Genomic DNA, 25,784 nt, shown 5'->3' on the forward strand with positions numbered 1-25,784 from the left:
GTTTTGATAATTTTCTAGAACAGCACTGATGGACAGACATCAAAAGCATAGGTAACTTAATAATTATGGGCTTTTATATAACTTAAACTTATATATATCAAATGTATATATAATTTAAAGAAACAGGCAAAAGTAATTTTAATAATATATAATTTAAATCGACATACCCTAAATATTATCATTTCAAAGTATAACAATTATTAAAGAGAGATTTTACGTTCTTTTCTTCCTATTCAGTTACGACGCTGTCTCCACTGGGACTAACCACATCTCAAGTGATGGACAGCCATATGTGTCCTAGAAAGTAAACTGGTAGTGGCTGTTGTACACCTAAAGGAAGGGCACCAGGGGACAGTATTATACGTTAAAAGTAGTCCGACCTGGAGAACAGAACCTGAAGGTGTCTGCTCTGTCGTAGTGGGGAATGAGTCTCTCATGGGGATATTACTTGGTTTATTATAATGCACTTTATGAATAATTTGCCATGATTGAGGGCCTCCACTGTTGTAGGCACTAAGCAAGGCATTGTACATACTATTTTAGCTGAGTTCTCCCTGGAAACAGAGACTGATGGAAGGATTGAGTGGAGCTGATTTATCTGGAAGGCAGAGGGGCACTGGCAGGGTTGTGGAAAGGTGCTACGTGGAAGGGATGGTAGCCAGTAATGGGTGCATGATTAAGCCAGTTGCTGTAGTGGGTACCTGAAGATTAATCTCATGCACAAGTTCTGGGATAAAAGGCACATAACTAAAATTATGCCTCCAAATTATCCCAGGGAAGGAGCTGGGGTATTTACACTCCATCACTGGTCATTGGTTATGACTCTGGGGATCATTAGTCCCCGGGGACTTTGCCATGTGTGAGTAAGGTGGACTCAAGTAGACTGAAGGTGAGATGGCAGCCTGGCCAGTGGATTTAAGGCTGGTGGGAGCACAGAAATGGTAAGAAGAATTAGAGGGAAGTGAGTGGAGTATACATGTTTCCTATAGTCCTCACCACATCCCCAGAAGATAGGTACTGTCACCTCATTTTTTAAAGTGAGGAAAGGGAGTCTCAAGCGAGTTAGCGAGTTACCCCAGGTCACACAATCAGATCTTGGTAGCTCCAAGATTCAAACCAAGGTTTGTTTGATTCCAAGGCGTATGCTCTTTCCATGGTCTAACATTAATTTGGTTTTATAAAAATAAATTAAAGGCTTGAACATTTCAAAAATCTTCTAGAACCATTTACAATACAATATAAAAATGAGAGTAATCTGCTTCGGTTACAAGAGATCTAAATGGGAAATTTAAGAATACTTTACTTAAGAAAGAAAAGTCAAAATGCACAAAAATTTCAAGGAACTTATTTCAAGAGATGAACTGTACAGCCTGGACAAAGAATCCCTAGAAAAACACACGACTGAGCATTGCTGAAGGGAAATCCAAGAGAGGACAGAGTGGCCTACTGTAATCCAAAAGGTTATCTTCAATTCAAACTGAGTGCTAATTCATCAACTCAAAGGTGTCCTAAGACCCAAGTAAAATATTAAAGGTCTTTGCCTTTAATAAATGCACCTGCATCACACTTAATTCAAAGGTCATCACATAGGAGTTTATTAGGCATCTGCTGTGTGTTTGAACCCTTGTCAAATGTGAGCCAAGACAGCTCTATGCATCTATGTGGAATCACAGCGGCCCAGGAATATCTGACCCACATTGCCTGGGGACTCATCATCATCATCCACAAGACTAGAGAAAATAAAGGATACAGTTACTTTTACCTCAAATTGCCATTTGGAGAGGAAAACAAATTTAGCCTGATCCTCTAAGACAAGAGTAGGTTTTGTTCTATCAATTGGTGAGTTGTAGAACTCCATTCAGAGTAATCCTGCCCTGAAGAGGAATGGAAAAACTGCTAACTCATTCCCCAAATCCCTACTCTATAAGGGAGCACAAAAATCATGCAGCCATTAGGATTCTAGTTGGTCATAAAAGTTAGCCAAGAAAAATGCCCCTGAAATCAGCCTGCAAGACAAGCAGAAATTTAAATCCCAGGATGTTGTTATTTATAACAATAAACATTTAGAGAATAGCGATAACATACACTTAACTTCCTCATTAACATCCTTCCTTCTTAATGAGGCTAACATTCACCTCCTATTTGTAATGCTGGTGCAAAATGGTAGTTTGTTCATTAGGAAAGCACCTTCCTAACACCTTTTTGACCAACCCTGCATCTACCACTGGAGGAAAAACTTCCTACTACAGTTACTGACATTTTCATGGTAGAAGGGATACAACCAGGTGTTAAAATGGGTCATGTCTCCTGCCTTCTGGTCCATCCTCCTTCCTGAGGGCATCATCAATTATAGTTTACCCATGATAAATCACAGGATGCCTAATACAACAGACCAGAACATTAGAAGATCCAATCTAAATGCAACTGTGTAACGCTGTTCATCAAATCGCTCTTTTCAGCTATGAACTCCTGGCAAGGCAAAGTTACGAAGATGAGACAGTTACATTAAGTAAAATAGTTCATTTAACCTCACATTTGCTAAGAAACTAAGAGTGGAATAAAAACCATTTTCCAGAATTAATCAATACAACAAAATTCTCCCTCAAATGTGGAAAGAAGAAGAAACTGGGGGTGGGAAAATTTGTTGCCTAGAATTTATAGGGGATGTTAACAGAATCATTCTATCACAGTATGACATTAAAAATGTGACAGTGTTTCAGCTAAAGAGAGAGAGATTTCTTTTTTTTAATGACATGACTTGCATTCCATAAAACTTCAGGAAAATCAGAATCTAAATGATACAACATAACGTATTTTCATAATTATCTTTAGTTGAGATAACAGTGAAGAAATTGCCTGAGAGTGAAATACCTTTGTCTGTAGGATGACTGTGTTGATGCAGAATCTGCGCTTTTTTGAAATCTGGTTTGATTTGCTCATTTAAAAAAAAAGTAGTCAAAAACTGGAAGTTTTCCTTCCCTCATCTTCAAGGGCCATTATCTCCCTAGTTTCACCTTGCCTCAGAGAGAGGCAATCACCTCTCTCCTTTTAATAAACTTGAATTTTTAAGTGCCAATTTTATATGAATTTTCTCTTCACACACACACATACAAACATTAAATATTATATACTTGCCTTTAAAGGCTTTTTCTAGCCAATGGACTAAAAATAAACAACGTTATCATTGGGACCATAAGGTACACAATTCAGTATTTATTGAAGGAAATGATTTTGCTTCTCAACCAATACCTTAAAATAACCTAATATGTTGCTAGGTAGTTAAAGCTGGCAGTTTTCCGATCAATACCACACCTCTCTGTACCTGTGTGTTTATAAATAGTTTCCTACGATGGGGTTTTTCAAGATATATGCTATTATGGAGTCTGAATTCTTTTTACATAATTATATAGAATAAGACTGCATTATACCAATACTACTTTATTCAAAGACATATTTTAAATAACTAATTCCCCAGCTTACAAGGCACTTTACTATTATAGCAAAAAATATTCCGTGCTAGTTCTGATTCCATTTAACTTAATGCAGACTTCTGCATTCCAAAGTAACTCTAACTTACAGAAATTATATAAAAATTAAGATCTATTAAAAAGCATTGACTTTTGAATACATAAATTCACTTCTCTACCTACTTGAACAAAATTTACTAAATTTCCAATTATGTGCTAGACATTGTGCCAAGTATTGGAGATTCCAGGAAAAATCATCATTCTAGAAGTTGAAGAAAGGAACTGAGCTATGAAAGAAATTTTAAGATACGTAAAAGTAAAAATGCTCACTTATAATTCACGCATTTCAAGTGCTTTTCTTCGGAGTCTTCCTAGGGCCCCACTGCTAGAGGTACTGCAAAGCCGGGAGCAGACAGAGACACCACTAGCTCTGAGAATCACTGAATATAACTCATCTATACCTCCCAGGTATTAAAATGAGATCTACATTAGCTCTATGAACACACCTGGCTCTTTAGAATTTAAATGACAGGTGGGCTTCCCTGGTGGCGCAGTGGTTGAGAGTCCGCCTGCCGACGCACGGGACACAGGTTCATGCCCCGGCCCGGGAAGATCCCACATGCCGCAGAGCGGCTGGGCCCGTGAGCCATGGCCGCTGAGCCTGCGCGTCCGGAGCCTGTGTTCCGCAGTGGGAGAGGCCACAACAGTGAGAGGCCCGCGTACCGCAGAAAAAAAAAGAAAAAAAAAAAACAAAACTGTCCGAATATTAGTAAAGATGCACTCCTATGCCTCCATGACTTGCTTTTATATAAATATATATATATGTATTTAAAAGCAAATACATTTCTCTAAACCCTCACAGTCAAAAATCTTCCCTTGGGTTGATGGATGTCTGATCATGGATGGAGAAAAAAACTCACATACATTAAATTACAAAAAAGTATATACAACAACACATAAAGCATAAACTTGGAATTAAAATATCAACACATTAATTAGTGCTGGACTAATCATGCCCTTGGCATGTTGAAATGTCCATATAATGATTCTGAAAAGAGGTTACATTGCATCCAAAAGACTTCGAGGTATCTCTATTATTTTATTTATTTATTTATTTATTTATTTGGCTGCATTGGGTCTCCGTTGCTGCTCGCGGGCTTTGTCTAGTTGTGGCGAGCAGGAGCTACCCTTCATTGCGGTACACGGGCTTCTCATTGCAGTGGCTTCTCTTGGTGCGGAGCACGGGCTCATGGTGTGTGGGCTCATTAGTCGTGGCTCGTGGGCTCAGTAGTTGTGGCTCACGGGCTCAGTAGTTGTGGCTCACGGGCTTAGTTGCTCCGCGGCATGTGGGATCCTCTAGGACCAGAGCTCGAACCCGTGTCCCCTGCATTGGCCAGGCGTATTCTTAACCACTGCACTACCAGGGAAGCCCCTGAGATATCTTTAATATGCCTTCAATAATGAGGAGAAAAGGCACCCAGGAGAAGAGAAATCTACCATATATCGATTTGGCCATTATTGTGGGTTGAACTGTGTCCTCTACAAAGAAATGTTGAAACCCTAACCCCTGGTACCTGTGAATGTGACCTTATTTGGAAACAGGATCTTTGCAGATGTAATCAAGTGAAGATGAGGTCACACTGGATTAGGGTAGACTCTAATCCAATGACTGATGTCCTTATAGGAAGAGGGAACTCTGGACAGACACACAAGCAAAATGTCATGTGGAGAGCAAGACAGAGATTGGAATGACAGATCTACAAGCCAAGGAATGTCAAATATTGCTGGCAACCACCAGAAGCTAGAAAGAGGCAAAGAAGGATTCTTCCTTAAAAACTTCAGAGAGACCACAGCCCTGCTAATACCTTGATTTCAGACTTCTGGCCGCCGGCACTTTGAGAGAATACATTTCTATTGTTTTAAGCTACCCAGCTTGTGGTAATTTGTTACGGCAGCCCTAAGAGACTAAGAGAGCCAACCACCAGCAATGACAGGTTATTCCACGGCCAGAAAAAGCCACCTTACAAAGTAGGAGTGTACAGTTCAAGGGACACGGGTGGCTCATCTTACCTTCACATCTATGCTGTTGTTAGGAGGCAGACCTGGAGTCTCCTTCTGGCCCTGTCACTTACCGGATGTGCAAACTTAAGAAAACAAAGTAAATTCTCTGAGCTTTAGCCTCTCCATCTATAAAACTGGGGTAATATAATTTATCTCACAAGATCAGGGTAAAGATTCTGCATGGAGTACACAAAGCACTTTGCAGAGTGCTTGGACACATGGTGGCCAGTAAAACTACTAGGATTTTGCAAAGAGAATTGCCCACATCAACCATAAAGTTGCGCTGGTGGGGATAAGGGGAGATTTCTACAGGGAAAAGAAGCCAGCTGGATTCCACCCTCCTTCAACACGTCCTCTGGAAGTCATAATTAAAATAACCAATAGGAAAGATGAAAGACTGTGGTATAGAGCCAAAATCAGGTATGTAGCAGACACAAACCTTGGCTGTGTTGGTCCATCGGACTCTGGGGAGGGCCCATTCCTGGGTGAGGAGGTCGCATCGCGGTGCCCTTCATGGATCCACAATGGATATCTTCCACAACCCCCTTGTCGTGCATACCATCAATGGGCTGAAACATTTACAGAATATCAGTCAGATGTCTCTTTAAGGCATAATATTTCTATCCGGTGTTTTAAGACCCCTTCCTAAAAAGTCTTCAACGTTGTGGCGCAATCATCTATTACCCATATGATAGTCATATATTTTGACATTTATTTTACATATATTACTATTTACATAGATTTCATAGATGGGACAAAAAATAAAATAAAAAAGACTACACCAATAGGATCAGCAAAACTACCTGTGAAGTCAAAAGTTAAGGCTTTAAACAGTTGAAATTTTTTTTGGTCATGCCAAAACCTGCAAATAAAAATGAAGTTCTGTTCACAAGGTAGACAAATATAAACTATTCTTCCATACCCTCTTACGTAAGTCCTGAAACCTGCCGTAGGTTGAAGCTAGTCCAAAGTCTGAATGAAGGAAGGAAGACTCTTTGAAACGTCTGTGATGATCTATTTTTTGGTAACTTTTTTTCATCAGAGGGGAAGGAACCATGGAAAGTTTAAAAGTTGAAATCAGAAAGTTCCAAGGCAGTTGGGAAAAGAGGGACAGACAGGGTACAGCAGTGAATGGGGGTAAATACTGAACGGGAAAGAGGGTGAAACAGATGAAGCTATACTACAGAGGGAGGAAGACAGAAAAAGGTTAAAGGCAGAGTTTGGAAAAAAATAAAGAACACAGGGGCTGGAAACAGGACTTGAGGCCTTGTACACAACAGACACACAATAAATAGCCATTGAATTGACACTAATCCAATCCAGAATTGGGCAATGGAGCATGTGTTTGAGAAAGGAAAAGTCTATTCCTCCCCAAACTGGAATAGCAATTTTCAAAGCAGCCTGAAAGGAATATTTCCAGGAGTTTATAGAAACCAAATGACTTCAAGCAAGAAAGTATGAGTGTTTGCAGTTTTGGAGAAAGGAAAGTTAATTTCTGCAGAGTCAAAAGCATGCACTTGAAAAGAGGAGAAATTTACCATAAAGAGGATGTTCAGAAGAAAAATGGGAAGAATGTGGTATAAAGAGTGTCTCTGAGTCTGTTAAATAGTAATAATAGAGAGGAAATCAAAGCAACACAGCAGATGTATTTAGGCCACTTGTTTATTTATTTCCAGTAATGTTGAAAAGCAAAAAGCTGAAGCTCAGAGGGAGACGGAGGAGAAAGACAAGGAATAAAGCTGCCTATAAAAAGATTCTCAGAAAGTGAAGGCATCTGGTCAGCAGGTGTGAACTCCAGGCACTTCACCATGTCCTCACCCAGGGAATTATCTGAGGGGCTGCAGGCTGAGGAAAAGCAGGATGAGAAAATGCAAAACTTGCAGAATGAGAGCAAAACAAAACAAAAAAGAGCATTGATGGGGGCAGAGAATAGGAGAAAATGTGACAGAGATGCTAGATAACGAAACAGAAGGGATCAGAAGATACACTTATACATAAAAACAACCCAGGGCAAAAACATAACATTAAGCCAGTACACTCATGCATACCTTTAACTTTTAAATGCTTAAGTAATAATAGAGGTGAGCTAAATATTTTCCTTCAAATCTTTCATTTTGGACGTGAAACATCCTTAAACCCTTCTGAAATTATTTAACCCGCTTGGACTAAGGTTAACAAGTGACAGATCTGGTCTATAATATACTTCCCAAATTAAAATGAACACAAGATGATTTAGTGACTTCGATATGTCTATACGTTCAATATGTCTCCTAAAGAATGTGATATGGAACACAAGCAACTTTATTTCTTTACATACCTGACAAGCTAAAAATGTGCTTAAAAGAAATCAGAAAAGCAGGGAGAGAACTTGGGGATATTATAGGGCTATCCATGATATGTTGTTAAATGAAAAAGATGTTGTTTCAGAGTAATTAACAGTGATGAGATGATGCTATTATGGTAAAAGGAAAAATTTTTAAATCATACCTGAATATGCATACCTGTGCTTAGATGGTATTTTTACTAAAGATGGAGAAAAGTAAGGTGTAAAAAGGATATATAATAAGCTGTTACCGGGGGTGAACCACTTCTTTTATTTATGTCAATATGGTTTTACTTTTCAAAATAAGCATATATTAATTTTCTGATTTGAAAATCATCAAATAATATAACTTGCAAAACATGAATCTTCCCTTCTGGGCTGCAATGCCTTACCTGAAAACTGACCTCCAGGGACTTCCCTGGTGGTGCAGTGGTTAAGAATCCGCCTGCCAATGCAGGGGACACAGTTCGAGCCCTGGTCTGGGAAGATCCCACATGCCGCGGAGCAACTAAGCCCGTGCGCTACAACTACTGAGCCTGTGCCTAGAGCCCACGAGCCACAGCTACTGAGCCCATGTGCCACAGCTACTGAAGCCCACGCACCTAGAGCCCGTGCTCCACAACAAGAGAAGCCGCTGCAACGAGAAGCCCGCGTGTCGCAACGAAGAGTAGCCCCCGCTCACCGCAACCAGAGAAAGCCCGTGTGCAGCAACGAAGACCCAATGCAGCCAAAAATTTTAAAAAACAAAAACAAAAACAACCAAACTGACCTCCAGTCCTACACAATTAAAGGGAAGACTCGCTCTTTTCTGCAGTAACCTTTCTGTTTCAAACCAGTATCTCCCACAGCTTGCCTGCTTAACATCAGGAGGCATCTCTACCACCCTGTCCACCTGTGATGTCACCCGGAAAAGATGTAAAACCTCTACACATCTCTTCAGGCCTGACCTTCAGGTAATACACAATGGTCCCATAGATTTTCTTTGGCTACCGCTACCTCTCAAAGCAAATTGTCACAGAGGATCTTGTTTGCTTTCTCAAAAGGCCATTCTCTCTTCTTTGCATCTCCTGCAAAGGCATAATGCCCACGTCATACTGTTATGATTATCCCAACAGCAACAACCCGAATCTCATAAATGGAAGATTATTATAACCTTCGTCCAGAAACAAACAACTGGCCATGAGCTCTGCAAAATCAGAGCCCTCTTCCAAAACCAGAATAAAGCCACTTTACAGACAGAGAGCAAAGTGCATTTTTAGGAATTCCCTAAAAACTACTTTATTCCAATCAAACCTTTTTTGAAAAAATCCTTTAGGAAAGGACTCATTTTCCTTTTACTCTTTGGGACCTACGGGATCTTTTTAGGGAAGAATAATTTTCAATACGTTCATTCATGGATGATAAACGGTACTTAACATACATAGTTGGAAAAAAAGCAAGACTTATTCACTAATATACTTATTTGCCAAGCCAAAATACCTGCAACCCACAATTCATAGGATCTGTCAGAACTGCATATTGTAGGACTTCCCTGGTGGTCCAGTGGTTAAGACACCATGCTTCCAATAATGCAGAGGGCATGGGTTTGATCTCTGGTCAGGGAAGTTCCACATGCCACATGGCGTGGCTCAAAAATAAAAATAAAAAAAGAGAGAGAGGGAGAGAGAGCTGCATATTGTAGCTAACACTTTTTAAAAAGCCAAGATCAGATCTTCCTGACTGGTGCAACATCTGTAACAATAAAAGAGCCTTAGAATGTATGTTTTCAATAATGTACAAGATAAGAGAAAGACCTAGCTTGATTCTCTCGTAAACAATAGTAGAAAAAAGAGAGGGGGGTTATCAGTGATTACTAGCCATCCGTGACTCAGAAGACAAGACTGGATGGGAGAATGAACTCTTACCTTATGCATTTGATGCATGCCTTCCTGCGGGAAGTCAGCAGACCCCATCGACGGCATAGGGTGTGAGACACTTGGAGGCCCAGGACTTGGCCCCATCATACTGTGGACGGAACCTGGGGATGGTCCAGGTCCTGGACTGGGCCCAAGAATTGGTCCAGGAGAGGGTCCCGGCCCTGGCGAAGGCCCTGGGTGGGGCATCGCACCAGGGTCTGTGGGCGTGGACATCTACTTCTCCTGACTCTGCCAGTCAGTACAGTGATACTGAGTTGGAAAGAAGAGAAAGGAATGTTTTAAACATGATGTTAAGATCAGAATAAAACAGTTGTTAGTATTAGATGGTGCCATTTCTGTAACAAACATCAAACAGAACTGCCCTGTCTAGCCCGGATGTTTGAGAGAGTGTGATATATATCCATCTGCCCTAGTCTTTATGAAGACCACTTATTTAAAATGATTCCCCGGAAAGATATAAATCATCTGAGATCCAAAAAAAGGCTCACTGGAGAAACTCAAATTTAAGACATAAGGAGAATTCTAAACAAGCTTAAAATTTATTACTGAAGTCAACAGATGCTCTCCATTACTTGGGCACCTTACAAGTTGTTAACCCCCCAAAGCCATTAAAATATAAACCTCCTAAAGAAATACCCAACCAAGACCCATTTGCATAAGTCAATCAGCATTCAAACTTCACAGAATTCTAGAGAGTTAAAAGGGGGAGAAAGTACAATTTCATAAATTGAGGATGAAAGGGAATTGCCAATCACGGGAAAAGAAGAGGTTAATGGCAGTCAGACAAATATGGGTTCACACAGCCGCATATGCAATGACGCACAGAGACTAAAATGCGATGGTACGTGTAAAACCCTAGCTCTGTGCCTGGCACAAGCAGCAGCCTCTCTTACTGAGCATTACTCCCTGGCCCCGCCACCTCCACTCCAGCAGAAACGAACAGAAGGGCAGGTTAAGATGTGGTCCTACCACCAGGTAATTAATTAAAGACCACGTGGACAGTGGAGGGCAGGGATTCATCCCAGGCCTCTCTGGGGTCCAAGACTCACAAGAGACATCCACCATGACTCCTGGATCGGGGCCCACCAGAGACGTGGTATGAAAATTCCGGTTCTCCAGCAAAGTGGTATTCTATCACCCATGTGCCAAGACTTCTTGGCAACCCCACCGGGGAACTGCCTCATGGGGTGGGTACGAATGAATCTTGGATATCAACCAAAATGAGTAAATAAGCTGTTTTCTGAATTTTGATGGAGATGAATGATCCCAGAGTAGTCATGGTGATATATTATGTCATCTGGGGGCACACACCTGTACACACAAAACCTCTTCTGATGCCGATCTCACAGAATCCTAAGTGGACCTGCTTACCCACTGATTAGTGGCAGGGAAGAAATTAGACCCTAGGGGCCCGGTCACCCACAGCAGGGCTCTTTCCATAGTGAAATGAGAGGTTAGAGGGAAAATTAAATGAAAAAAACCAAAAAACCCACGTTACTTCCATTCTTAGCTAACTACCGTCACCTCTCGAGGAATCTCTAGAATGTGAGGGCCATGAGGGTGAGGTCTTGCTCTTCCTCGCTCCTGTATCCCCAGCGCCTCCAACCAGCATGGAGTAAGTGCTCAGAAAAGATCTGAATGAAGTGTAGACAAAGTTGCAAGGGCAAACTATTAATAGAGTCAATTATTAAAAAATAAAAAAATTAAGAGAGCAATCAGGATTTGAGGTATGTTCAAACAAAGAAATCTGAAAAGTGGAGGCAAGAATTTGGCCAATGTGAAAAATAAACTAGGGCTAAAACAGGAAGGGATGAAAGGCTGCTTTGGAATGATTAGAAGCAAGGGATCACTCAAACTGCTTTGCTGATACAAGATGGAACTAAGAGAACACAGTTCAAGTGATTTCTAAAACAACAGGGAAGCTTGGACAGTAAGTTATAGCCTGAATTCACTAGAGGGCCAAATGTTATTATTTATTCTTTGTGATTAACAAAGCAGGCGGAAGTAACCTTTTCTTTTTTTTTTTTTTTTTTTGCATTCCACCCCCTCACATATACACACACCCACCCATGTTCAGTCAGCATCTTAAATTTAGGACTGACGTCAATTCAGGGGTACTACAAGTTAAAATGTTCTTTCATGTATATCAGCAAACTAATAAACCCCTTTATTTTTTAGTGAATAAAAGGAAATTGCTTACTTCCTGTTATGATTTACCTTGAAATTGGCTTCAATGGCTATGATGGCAAGATACCACAAGTTTGAACAATGAAGATACAAATGCTCAGTCTGCCTGGTAGTCCTACTTTTCATGTTTTATATTTTAATATCTATTATCCCAAAATACCAACGACTTTCTGTGCATATAATGACTTTCATCTGGGAGTCTCGTAGAATGCTGTAATTAATTGTATGCAGTCCCACAGAAACGCTCATCGTTTTTTCTTATAGGAAACTACTAAAAACTTCTTAGGGGGAAAACATATGAGACAGGAAATGGAAGAATATGGCCATAAAGAGGAATGTTAATATAGGAATGTGTTATATAGGAAACTTTTTCGAAAGAAGAGACCCTTTAGGAGCATGCACTTAATGAATGTGTTCGTGAAACAGCAGAGATGAACAAACAAGAAGCCAGCTCAAAGAAACAGCACAGTTTAACAAAGGAGCAAACTTGCCCCATCCCGCACAGCTAAGGGATCTGGACTACCGCACAACTTGAATGGGACCCTCTGGCTTCTGACTGGGAGCCCAGAGACTTTGGGTTCTACCCACCTCAAGGCTGCCACCAAGCCCGGGGTTCCCGGGCAAAGCGTGTTTTTTTTCTGGGGTTTCTCAGCTTCCTCTGGGCTTGGAATCGAAGCATCTCAAGGTTTCCTGCCTCTGCCTATCCAGGACTTGCAGCATCTCCCGATTCCTCCAGCCTAATGTGTGGGCGTGCTCATCAGTGAACCTCCAGGGCAGGACCCGGGCTGTCCCAGGATTCACGCCACGGCACCATCACCCAAGCGTATCAAAGAGGAGCACCTCTCAGAGACGAGGCCACAGTCCTGGCCTCCTATTCCTTCCTCTTCATTTCTGGTGGCAACTTCACGGTGCAGCTCCAAGACACAATTAAACTTTCCCACAGCGTAAAGCAGTTCGGGGGTGTAAATTACAAAGAGGTGCGAGTCTCAAGCAGAGGTGCAGGTCATTATTAAGTCCCTGTGGTTAAGGGTGAAAGTCCAGTATTGGCCAACTCAGCTTCCCCTCACCCACCCTCCCGGTCTCCCTAGGAATCCAAACCCCTTTCTTTTTTCTTCCAGGTACCAATTAAGTGATACAGATGGGGTGGGGACAGTGGGGACAGGCACAGGGCAGATGGGGGAGAGGCGATGGCTCCAGTAACCTTGAGAGGGCAGGAGTGCCAGGTCTCTCCACAAGATAACACTCAAAATCTATTTTTATTTTGTGTTGGGGGGCGGGGTGGGGTGGGGAAGTTTTACATTGTCACCAAAAAGAACGGCCTGTTCCATAATTAAATGGCCAATATAAAGAAGAAAACGTGTCTGTGTGTAAGGAGGTTAAGCACACAGACCTCCCCGTACCCCGGCACTGCCAGGCCCCTCTCCTCCCCTCAACGCTTCCCTCCACCTCACACCAGCACTCCCTGAGGGCCAGGCCGCTGTGTTCTTAGCCAAGAATTTTTCAGCAGTACACCCTGTCTTTTTTTGTCCTGACCCTGCCTTTACAACCGGGGAGTGTGCGCATTTTAAAAATAAAAGTCGTTGGAGCTTCCCACAACTCCAACCACTGTAGACATCCTCCCTCAGCCCGAATTCCCTTCCTCTCCCCTTTGCAGAAAGCCCCAGCACACCCATCTGCATATTAAAAGGAGTTCAACTTCATGGAATTTTAAGGGTCACCAGTCCAACCATGACAACCAGGACAGAACGTCTACCGTCCTGTCTCGCTCCAATCAGCTGAAAGATCCCCACACTTGCGGTAATACTTCAACACAACCCCATGTGCTTCAGAATCATTTCAGGGGCTTGACTTGAGGACACATTTGGTCACGTCCCCATTTAAAAGAGGAGGGCAGGAAGGGACCACAGAGCTCGCCCAAAGTCACATCTGTGAGTAGAGCTTTTTATCTCTTGACTCCCGGCCCAATACCGAGTCACGGCACCATCAGGCAAGCCAGGCCGTCCACCAGTGTGGAGAGCTGTCACTCCGGCTGAGCAATGATGCACAGGAGTGCGAAGCGGAGGATGCAGAAGCAAAGACGGAAACAATGGGAGATGTCGCGAGGATTGGGATTTGGCTGTGATCCTGTGTGAATGTACGAAGGGACAGAGAAGTGAAGAAAAGCCCTCGAGAGAATATGAGGCAGAGACAATGTTATGAGCTTAAGAGGTCGGCGATGTTTAATCAAAGATCCAGAGGACCTGCTTTACGCATCTGTTCCCAACTGTCCTGGCTCTCCCCTGGGCACAAGGCATGGAGGATGTACAAAAATGACCAGAGGGCTTACCCAGGGCTCTGCAAGTCTGACAGGGAAACAGGACTTATCCATAAATAGCAGTGAGAAAAAAAAAAAAAAGAACATGCAAGTTCCTGCAAGACCAGAAGGCGTATAGCTAGAGTGTCCACTGTAGACACGGGCAGGAGAGGGGACTTAGAGCTTGGAGGGCGGAGGCAAGAAAAGGGAATTAAGGGAGGCTTCCTGGAGAAGGGGGCATTTCTGCTAGGCCTTGCAGGAAAAATAGATAATAAATAAATGTTTCCTAGCAACTTTGGTTTTCCAGTCACAGAAAGAGTTTGGGGGGAAGCACAACCCCCTGCACTAGACAACACCTCTTAAATAAATCTGCACGAAACGTAATAAGGAAGTGTGGGGGTGATCTCGGCTCTCCAGCAGACCTTTATCTCTTCTGCATTTACAGAAAGACTTTGGGGTACAGGTCAAAGGTGGAATATGAGAAATAAAAGTTAGGCCCAGTTCACATCCCTAAGAATAACTGTTGTTTTAAAGTTTTCTGGCTGTTATGGAGAACGATTAAGGCTCAGGAGATAGTTAAGATAAGAGTTCTTTTTATGTCTGTTTGCTGATTCAGACTGTCTGCTGTGACCCTGAAGGTTTTCTCTGTAGCTTTCTCTATAAATGAGTTGGGAATTCCCCCCACAAGAAGTGGCAACATCTCTAGAACTGGAACACAAGGGCTGCTGTTCTTGATGGGGGAGTAGAGAGTAGGTAAGAACAGCAAGGAAGATAAAAGAAATAAATCTACCAGAAGTTTCTTTCTCAGAGGCCAAGGTTGTCTGGATAGGTGGTGAAATATACCCAAAGCCCTCATGCTTCTTGGTCTGAGACGTGCAACTTTAAACAGTGCGCGAAATGATTTGTGCCACAGATAAAAACCACACTGTACTTAGAGTGAACATTCTACGTGGCTGGCCTGAAACTCGAGAAAAGCATGGAAAACATCTTTCTCGTTGTCATTCCTGGCAGTTTACCATTCAAAGTCGAGGTTGTTTTAAAAAGTGGTTGGATGAAAAGTGTGCTGTGTTTGCTGGGCTTCTGAGAACTCCGCATCACTGAGTCAAGGAAAGGCATTAGGATGCAAGCTGCTGCCCTCACTTGGAATAAAAAGCCTTGGGACCGTCCCTGCCCAGAGTCAGACCTGGCAGGGGCTCCAAGGCAGATCAGTGCAGGACAATAGAGAAAACAAACTTCAGGGGCCAATTACAGCCCCGTGAGCCCCAGGCACTGCCTTAACAGGAACCTGGCTCTTGACATTATCACCCTAGACATACCATGAGCTGCCTTCTCAGAAGAGTCTACCTGTGATGCAATTCCATGACCTCTTTGGTAAGGACAGTCAATGTTTCCACAAAGGAAAAATTCTTTTAAGCAGGGTGTTTACGAGAAGACCCAAAGTACCAGAAGCTCCTCAACAAAAAAGCACTCGGCAGAGCATCCCTCCAACCCAAAATCCGTGTCCACTGGTAGTTACAAAGGTAATCACGGACAACTATCACTTCTTCAATTCAGCTGAACCCAAACTGCTAGGTGATTGGTCAAAACCAAAACAGACAAAGCAACAAAAACTAGTAGCAAAGCGTGACACCCTGAAATTAATTCCTGTGTATTTACACATACACCCATCCTTCCTAGGTTCTGTTAGGCCCCTTTGCAAGGCAACCTCATTTGGAATGCTGATAAGAATCAATGATGGCCACTTTCGTCTCTGTCTGCTAAGATAATTTTATTTATACACTAAACATGTAAGAGTCTGAAATACATACTGTAAGAACTTTTTCTGGCTGAGATGGCACACGTTGACTTAGCAGTAAAACTTGACCATTATATGCTGAATGAACCCCAGCAGACCAGTGAGATGCCCCACTTTCTCCGACTTTCACAGCAGCAACAAAAATCCAAGCATGAACCCTTCAAGTTCACTGCAATTAAAATGAATAATGGCCATTTACAGTGTTAATCTGCCATTAAAAAATAAATCACCACGTAGTTTACTTGACCTCTGAATTTCAAGTTCTCTTTTACAAAACAGGCATAATAGTAGTCAGCTACCTCAATTTTGATATGAAGCAAATAAAGTATTACATATGAAAACACCTTGTGAGCTATCGTATAAAAATGTATGCTATCACGAGGATCCTTCTAAAGGCTTCAATTCCCACCCTGGACTTGAATTCACAATCTGCTAGACTAATCTAACATACTTTTTGTTCATGAATTCCCTTGCTCCAAACTTCTGAGAGAAATCTCCAACACACGTTGGATAAAACATTCATGCTTTAGCCTGGAAATCAAGTCTTTCTACCTTCTCCAACTTTTATCTTTTGAAAATTCTTCCCAACTGGAACCTCTTGCCCTGGGCAACCAGGTCAAAATTGGTCCATTGGTCTTCTCACAGTTTCTTTAGGCTCGGGCCCTGTGATCTCAGGACTTTCTCCTGATCTCATACGATCAGCACCTACCACCCCACCCCTGCCCTCCTCTGGCCACAGTCGTCCTCCATCTCGAAGACTTTATCTACCCCATGCACTCAAGAGAGCCCATCCTGATCTCTCCCTGTATCAAGTGGTCTGTGAGGTGTACAATTTGCTATTCATACGTGTTCAGGCATGTTCTTTATAAGACATAAATTCTCGACTGCAGATCATTCATTTTTTTACGGATTTATAGACTTTGCTTAATAGCATTTTAGTGCATGTTAAGAATCCAGCACAACAGCAAACGGCAAAAGAGTTGCAAATATTTGCAAAGCTATTACATGCCCAGCTTTCCTCACCAACATTCAATTTCCAAGTTCAATGACTTAACTCCCAGTAGGATGGTAAAAACTGGACAATACAACCTCAAGCAGGTAAAGAAATACAGTCATTCTAAACAAGAAAACACAATCCTAACACAAACTGATAGAGAACTTCCCTTGGACTTCTGTTAACCTGTAAGATAACATATCCCAATGCTTTTTGGTCAAAGATTTTTTTGCTGTTTTTAAGTAACTTTAATTCCACAATTTTGAATTCAGTTTAAACAAACAAACAAACAAAAAGGGGGGGGAGTTATATTTAATGGGTTTTAAACTTGAAATTTATTTCAATTTCTATGAATTCCATTCATCAATTTACAAAAGGGTCAGCCCATATTTCAATTAGGTCAGTTTCTAAAAAGTTTCTAAAATATTAGTGCTTGCAGAGAGGTAGATGATATATTGGCAGAAGACTGATGCTTAATATATGTGGAACCTACAAAAAGGGTACAGATGAACCGGTTTGCAGGGCAGAAATTGAGACATACGTGTAGAGAACAAACGTATGGACACCAAGGGGGGAAAGCGGCGGGGGGTAGTGGTGGTGTGATGAATTGGGAGATTGGGATTGACATGTATACACTGATGTGTATAAAATGGATGACTAATAAGAACCTGCTGTATAAAAATATAAATAAAATTCAAAAAAAAAAACGAAGACTGATGCTTATACACCACCTAAAATTACATAGAATTCTGTCATCTTTTCAAAAGTATAAAATTATACAGGCATATTCCCTGATGGTAACTGAATGTTCTGAAAGCCTTATATCTAATAAAACATTACAATTCATAGTCGGCTTCAGTTACATAATAATGTATCATGAAGTCCAGAAAGGCACCACTTATGTAAATATTTCAGTCAAAAATCCTGTATTTCATATCTAAAGCAGCATTCTAAATGAGTGAATTACTTACTTATTCTCTCATAATTAAAATTAAATAATGTTTATATCCAACATTCAAAAGATTCAACTATTTAGCTCCTGAATTTCATCAGCTGTGTTATATGTTTTGCTAAAGTATAATTATTCAAGTATCTTTGACTGTATCTTTAAAATCTCTAATATATCTAAAACACTTTCAAAAAAAGTGCTATATTAATATGAGGAGAAAAAGTAATAATAAACAGTAATAAAGTTGTGAAGTTTTCCAAACCCAGGTTGCAGGATCCCATCTAACTTGGTGATAAATATCTTAGGCAAATAAATATGCTATGTTTCATAATGACTCTGGCAGAACTAAGTTTTAGAGTCCTATATTCCCTGGAAAATATAGTCATGACTTTCTATGTAGAAAAAATAAACACCCCAGGGTTTCCTAAATACTCTACCAAATAACCTACCACCACCTGTATTTTCTATTCCCAACTACTTATAGAATGATCCATGACTTTATTAACTGGCTAGAGATTAAAGTTCCATAAACAAATGCTTCCAAAGATGACAGAAAATTCAGCATCCTCTATTGTTCAAAAACAAACTACAGGACACATGTAAGAAAAAGGAGCAATTGAGATGATCATTCTTTTATAGAAAAAAGTGACCAAAAAAAAAAAAATCAGAAGCAGCTCCCCAAAACGGCTTTTCACATCAGGGAAATTTTCTCATCCATTCACCAGAAATACTGCAGAAGAAAAATGTGGCTCATTCACATAGAGTTTTCTAAGGTCACTCATGGTCAGCAACAAATTGTCCATGACTTCCCTTAAAATCATCTTGACCAGAAACAGTGTGAATCAAAACTTCTGGTGGCTAAATCAGGTCTGATCAACCCAGCCTCAATATGCTAGTGCTGGGAAACACTCCTTAGCATTATATTTGTGACAGTTCAGTTGTTCTCATGGCACCATGTCAATATGTCATAAATAGTGACTTAGTATTTCTCTGGAGTATCGAAAAGCTGCTGACCTAGGAGAGTTTGACAAAGGCCTTGTTTACAAAGGAAGACTGCTAAAGGGGAAAAAAAGCCAACATGAAAACACTAGAGGATGGTACCACTTTTATAATATATGAAAGTCTTCTCTTCTATGGTCTTGTTCCAATACATAATAAGCCCTCAAACTGAAATGTCAAAATCTTACCGGAATATAAGGGGTATCACGATGATCTCCTAGAAGTGCATGGTATGTGCTTTCATGCTCGCCTGTAAAATAACTTATCTTAAACTTAATCAAAGAAAAAAGGTTTCAATAATTATTTCTTCGCCAAAGTGGTACTTTCTGGTTATAGTGTCAGAAATATTTTAAACAGAACCCAAACATTAACAATATGACAAGTGCAGAGGCACTTTTTTTTTTTTTTGGTCAATTCCAAGCCTCAGGTGTTGGTCAAAGCACTTTTTAAGAAACTTGACGAGAAATGCTCAAAAACCACTTTAAAAAAACGAACAAAAGAAAAGATCTAAGGCTGCTTTGAACACACTCTGGCGGTGAATATTTTCTGTGAAACCCCACAGTGCAGCCAGTCCCCGAGCTGGGATGTAACTGATGTCACTCAGGAGAGAAAAGCTGCATGTAAGGAAGCACCCCCTCACCTCTGACAATTCTTCAAGGGTTCTGATACCCCAAACTCCTGATTTATTTTACAGTGTTCTTCAACAATATGGCTTCTCTCTTTAATGCCCCCAACAAGGTAGAGGGGCGGCTGTCTAGAGGTTTGGTTTTTTATTTCAGGTCACATCCATAAATATCTTTTGTACCTAATAGGCATCTCCAAATCCCCTCTTTCCAGCAGCAAACATTCCAGTTGTCAGGGAGCTTAAAAAAAAAAAGTCCAGGAGAATAAAAGGGCAATTAGATTCCTAAAAGAGAAAGTGTGTTCTATTTGCATAACAATGCACCAATTTGGATTCAAACCTGCCACACCTCTTAACACTTCACCAGTGAGCTAGAAGTAGGCTAGAAGCCTAGCAAGTCTAGTGTAGGCAAACAAGACTGGGGTAATGGTCCCCCAAAAAACTGGTGGAAAATATCACGGAAACATTTGAATGTGCATATAAGTCTACACGCACATATAACACAGGACATGGCTTTTATTTCAGTACAGCTCTCAGAGGTTTCTGAGTCTTACTTACATGGTTAGACAGGAATTTTCTTCCACTCAGTACTCAAGCAACAATCTTTCTGTTCCTACAAGCATTCTCTTCCAACAGCCAGGTGTAAATTAAAAAGTCTTTTGAAATGGAAGTTTAAATTTGAACTCTGCTATTGGTAATGCATAGACGTTAAAAATAACCACTCAGTGCGGTAGACAAACGTGTATCCTTAATGTCTTCCTTATGCTCTAACATCACACATAGTTAGGAACACAGCCTACCTAATAACCAGGAGATAAGGATGACACCTCTCCATAAAATACCGACCCGGGTCGCTTTGCTTTTTCAAAAGCACCAACTTCTGTCAGGTTAAGGAGGAGAAAAGAAAGAAATAAAGAAAAGGGACAACCTTGCAAAACTCTCCAAAAAGTTATATAAACAAAGGAGGGGGGAAGCCCAGTATGGGCTTTGCACCCATGTGCTACTAAAGTTACATAACACCCGCTGCAGACATTAAAGAAGGAATGGATTCGGCACAACAGCCCCACTTCCCTCGACTCCCCAGCCTGTCTTCTGCTCTTAAAAAATCCAAACGCCTGGCAGGACCAAGTGGACGACTCTGAATATTTATTTTATTGTTGGAGTAAATACTGCGAGAGTTGGAGGCACGTTTAGGCCCTAAGTTTGCATGTGCAATGGCCCCACGGCGCAGCGACTCCACTCCCCAGACCCTGAGAAGAACTGACAAGGGACAGCAGCCAGCAAGGCCTTCTTCTTCCCCTCGCGGTGCCTCCCGCTGGAAAGTTTTCCACGCGATCGATCGGAGGGTCGGGAGCCGGCTTCCCCGCCTGCCTGACTTTGCAGGCGCGGCGAGCCGGGAGACCGGAGGGGGCCGGCAGGGAAAGAGCTGGAAAGCTCTGCACAGGGCGGGCGGCGGCGGCGGCGGCGCAGAATCCTTACCTGGGGGACACGGAACAAAAACAGGCGCGGGGCTCGCCGAGCCTGCAGTGGCAGCGCGGCCGGCGGCCCGGAGCGAGTCTTCCCCGCCCGAGCCCTAGGCCGGCGCCAGAGTCCGCAGCCCGGCCCCGGCCGCCGCTGCCGCTTCCTCCCTCGCGCGCGTCATGTCACGGCGATCAAACATGTCTGTGTGCGCTTCGCTGCTGTGACTTCCTGATTCTCTGCCGCTCGCGCGCGCACACTCACACTCACAGCCAGCCACACGCACACGCCACCCCCCCCACCCCGCCCCAGCCCCCGCCACCAAATCTCGCCGTGTCCTCCCCCGGCTCCCGGGCAGGGCGCGGGCAGGACCCGCTGCCCGCGCCGCTGCTCGCGACGCACCGGCCCCGGCGCGCACTCACGCACTCACACTCCCGCGCAGCCACACTAGCGCCGGCCCCGAGGGCGCCGAGACGCGAGCTGCGGGAGCTCGCCGCCCCCTCCCACCCTCCCTCCCTACTTAGCCTCCCAGCCAAACTTTTTTTTTTCTGCCTGATCCACGTCCAACTTCCCTCCGCCCCCCCCCCACCTCCACCCCCCAGCAGTCCGGCCAGCCCCTTGCTCACCAGGATCCGCTGCAAACTGCAACCCGGATAAAAATAATAATGCAATCCAGGCGGCGGAGGCGGGGGCGAGCGCGCAGACACTGGCGGGAGGCGATTTCCCCGCGTGTACCGGAAACCGGCCGAGCGCCGGGACGCGGGAGCGGGTGTCCCCCCGGAGCCGCACCGCTGCGCCCCGCCCCGCGCGGTGCAACTGCGCCCAGGCTGCGAGGCCTCGGTGTGCGCCCGCAAACGGAGGGCGACTAGGGGCTGGCGCGCCGGACTGGTTATTTGGGGAAGTGCATCGCGACACCTTTGCAGATGGCATGGCCGTGTTTTGCAAAACAAACGGGGGAAGGGAAGACGGCTAGATGGAGGGGGGAAGCAGAGGAAGGAGTAAACCAGGTTGGGATGGGAATAAAGCAAACTCGAAAGCAAGGAGTGAGAAGGAAGAGGTGCGTGTCATCGTTGGGGGGAAGTCTCCCTCCCGGTCACCCCGCCTCCCGCCCTCGCCAGCCTCCCCATTCCCCCCCCCCCCCGCAGCCCTTCCCCTTCTCCGGCGAACGCCACGGCCGCTGCCCGGGTGCGCGCGGGTCCTGTTTGTGACAGTCAGGCAGAGAGGATTATCCGGATCATGGCCTCCCCGGCCCGCAGCCACGGTGGCTCCCCTAGCACCCGGATGATCGCGGGCGACCCACGCCCGCGGTTTCCGCAGCTCGAGCTAGGGGAAGACGCAAAGCAAAAGAAAACAAACCCGGGAAGGGGGAGGGCAGGGTAACTGAGCCCGGCAGGCACCTCCGAACTCCTTCTTCGGGACCTCCTCCCTCCCTCCCAGCAGTGCGGCCCGGGCCGGACACCCCGAAGTTCAACACCCGAGCCCGCGCGGCCGTCAGGTACCATGGGCAGGGACGTCCGCAGTGCCCCGGGCGCAGCAGCAACCCCCCCCCCCGGAGCCCCTTTGCCTAAAGGCCTGCCTACCGGTCAGCGCCCCCATCCCGGCCCGAGGGAACGCGCGAAGTGGAGGTGACACCTCCGACGCCGCACGCACCGGCCCCGCGGCGTCGGCTGCCGCCGCTTCGGCGCGCCAGCTTCGGCTTCTCCCGCCGCGATCGGCTTGCGTCTCCGCAGCCGGAGCCCTTTAAACAAGTCCCAGGGAAGCGGGTGGCAGCCGCGTTCGTTGGCGCCCCGCCGCCAGCCCGGGCTCCTCGCCCTCCTCTCCCGCTCGCCTTCCAACTCTTCCGGGGAAGACTGCTCTGGAAGAACTGTCGCGTTTCCATCCTCCTTCCCGGTCCTCCTGCCAACCCCCCACCACCCTAGCTTTTATGGGAATGGGGGGATTGCAACCTTACCGAGTGTGTGTGTGTTGAAACCTGGAGTTGGCAGCGCATCGCTGAGTGCCTACCTAGGGTCAAGGCTGTGGTTTGTTGGGATGTTCCTCCCCTTGCCTCCTTGAAGTAGTCTTTATTACTGTTATTATTAGAACAGCAAGGTTCGGCTGAAACTTTCCGGTTTCTCCCACCGCCTCGCTGGAGCTGCTGTTAGAGCATTCCACCTGAGGCCCGCAGGGAGGAGGCGGGCTTTTTTTTTGTTGTAGCGATTGGCCCGCCTGTTTGTTTTGGTCTCCGTGCATGCACAATAAATAATAATTAGGATAATAATGAATAATCCCCGGCGAAAGCGGCGCGGTGCAGGAGGGGTTTGTGCCGCGGCTGCAGCCCGGAGGCCGCAGGGAGGGGAAAGAGGAGAAAGGAGTTGTAAGTTATATTTACCTTGTTCGCGAGGAGTGTGCTGGCTGAATCTCTTCCCTCTGTGAGTCACCCAGAGTACAGAAACAGAGGGAGAGAGGACTAGATTATGAATATGACTTCATTGATGACAGCCATCCCCTCCTCTTCCTAAACTCCGGCTCCGCCCCGCGTCCCACCCTAACCGCCTCCACCGGCGCCGGAAGGCGCGCCGCAGTTGGCCCCGTGCGCCGCTCTTCCCTGCCCGCCTGGGCGCGGGTTGGCGGGACGTGCCTGTCACTCGCCCCGCTCAGCGACTCCCGAAGCTCGGAGGGGAGGAGGGGGCGGTGTGCAAGAATGTGGATCGAGACAGCTCTACTGTATGCGTGGATCCGTGTGTGTCTGCAAGGCGCCGGCTCTCTGGCCGTGTTTGTTCGTGGAACAGAGAAACTGCGCAGGACGCAGAAAGCCCGGAGACCTGATGGAGTTGGGCGCCCGTTATCCCTTCCCGGCGGTCTTCCAGGGCCGCTGCCGGGCTCCTCTCGGGAGGCTGGGAAGCGGAGGAGGCAAAGCGAAAGGGAGGGCAGCCGTAGTAATAGCGCGTAGTAGTTTGGGGTTATGTGAAGAAGATGCTGGAATTTAACTGCGCCTCCGCCTGCCAGAGCGAGCCTGCAGAGGGAAAGGGAGGGGACGAGGGGAGGGCTCCGAGTGGCACCAAAGCTGTTTGTGGCACAGCGTTGACCATGAGAAAAAACAGGCATCGACGTGCTGCCCGAAACTTTTTCTCCCCTACCCCGCCCCACCCCCCAAGGCTGTAATTATAAATCTCCCTTTCTCCCCCCCGTAAAAAAGAAGGCGGGCACAAAGAACATTCCTGCCAAATCTGTCTCTTTTCTAAAGAACTGCAAGCTTCCAAATGACAGTGAGGGAAAAACAGCTGGGAGGCTGAACGCCTTATAAATAAATAAACCCGCCCTAACCCCTTGTGGACTAGACACAGCACTTTAACCTTACCTCACCTGTCATCTTCGTGTAAAATATATACAAAAAATAGGGGAAAACAACCTCGTGGGGGCGGGGAGGGAGGGTCAGGGGGCAGTTGAAGCATGGAATCTGCTTTTGATTTAAGAAGGGTAATAAATCTCTTTTTCTCTCCTGTCCGAAGTCTCTTCGCCTCCACCCCACGTTTAAGACCAGTTAAGGCTACAAACAGCCAACTGCTGGCACTTGGCGGTTTTGAGACCTCTTGTTCCCATTTTCCTTGAAATACAGTACTTCGGCTGGACGAATAGGTCAGTGTTTGCAGAGACAGTTTTATTTTTAGTTTTACGAAGTGTGAAAGAATGTTAGGAGATTTTAAATCAGGGGCCTATTATTTTAGCCTCAGATGAATGTAGGTGCTTGACTCTTAAAATTAAAACTGTTCCTATATGGTAGTGTTATGAAAAGTATGATTTATCCCTTATTTTGTAATGTAATGGCTTAAATTAGTCATGCAAAGTGCACTGTGACTATTTGGTTGAGGAGTTTTCCCCCCTAGAGTAAAATCCTATTTTAACACCATTTTACTGTTGCAAAATTGCCTCTATTTGAGCAACTGGGTCTGAAATACAGTTCTAGGACGCTTAAAAAAACTATGCAGTGGATACACTGAAGACAAGAAGCTGTGGAAAGAACACTGCTGCAACGTGCTGCATGTGGTCATTAAGTGGCAAGAATTGTTTATGTTGCTGGTCCATTGCTGGTGGAAGAAGAGTCTGCAAGGGCACCATTTTCAGGTGGCTGGGAGTGTCAAGGGTCATGCACCCTGCGGTTTTCTAAGGCTTTGCTACTTGCTTGTTAACCTGAGCTTCATAATTTTCTGTCTATCCCAAAGTGAACCTCAAGACAACAAAAGATTACACATCTAAAAGAAGTAGAATATAGTATGCCCTGAAGAATCTATTGTAATAACTTGTTTTTCTGCCTGAGGATATGCCAGTATAACTATTAATTAGCTGAGAAATCTTAAACAAAATGAGTAATGTAGTAAAAAGTATAACTTCCAACTGCCTAATAAATTACAACTAATAATATAGCCAGATAACCTAGTTGTCTATAAAAGGGCTTTAACTAATGGTGATGCTTAATACTTCAGGTAATATAAGGTTTTAATTTGGGCGAGGGGGGGGTTTAATCTGTTTCCCTGCACACCAAATCTCACATGCCAATTTTCAGAAACTGATGACTTCATCTTTATTCCCTTGTGAATAAGTGCCCTTTATCCCTTTAAGATTCCACCTTCACCTGCCATAACAAATTTCAAAAAGAGGACGATCATCTTAGTGAGACACTAGAGGAAGAGACTAGCCATTCCTTCTGGCATTTTGTCAGATGGAAAGTAAAGAAGAAAAC

The 25,784-nt window shown here is 44.3% G+C and overlaps 1 protein-coding gene across 12 annotated transcripts in view; it reads right to left on the bottom strand.

Moving 5' to 3' along the window:
• Positions 1–25,784, bottom strand: part of SMARCA2 (SWI/SNF related BAF chromatin remodeling complex subunit ATPase 2) — a 224,175-nt gene that overhangs the window by 161,584 nt on the left and 36,807 nt on the right. For 2 of the 12 annotated variants that reach the window (XM_082632252.1, XM_082632251.1), the window contains exons 1-3: positions 23,436–23,556; positions 9,756–10,016; positions 5,968–6,097 (exon numbers count right to left, since the gene is read on the bottom strand). In XM_082632252.1, coding sequence (XP_082488378.1) covers positions 5,968–6,097; positions 9,756–9,980 — 355 coding nt within the window. In that variant the 5' untranslated portion in view covers positions 9,981–10,016; positions 23,436–23,556. Of the gene's footprint in view, positions 1–5,967; positions 6,098–9,755; positions 10,017–16,055; positions 16,212–21,085; positions 21,359–21,690; positions 21,781–22,644; positions 22,667–22,714; positions 22,905–23,015; positions 23,156–23,435; positions 23,557–25,784 lie in introns of those variants that run through there. The other 10 variants (XM_082632256.1, XM_082632257.1, XM_082632260.1 and 7 more) reach the window with 9 other exon arrangements.

The sequence above is a fragment of the Mesoplodon mirus genome (assembly GCF_964341445.2).
Source record: "Mesoplodon mirus genome assembly, chromosome: 1".
NCBI lineage: Eukaryota > Metazoa > Chordata > Mammalia > Artiodactyla > Ziphiidae > Mesoplodon > Mesoplodon mirus.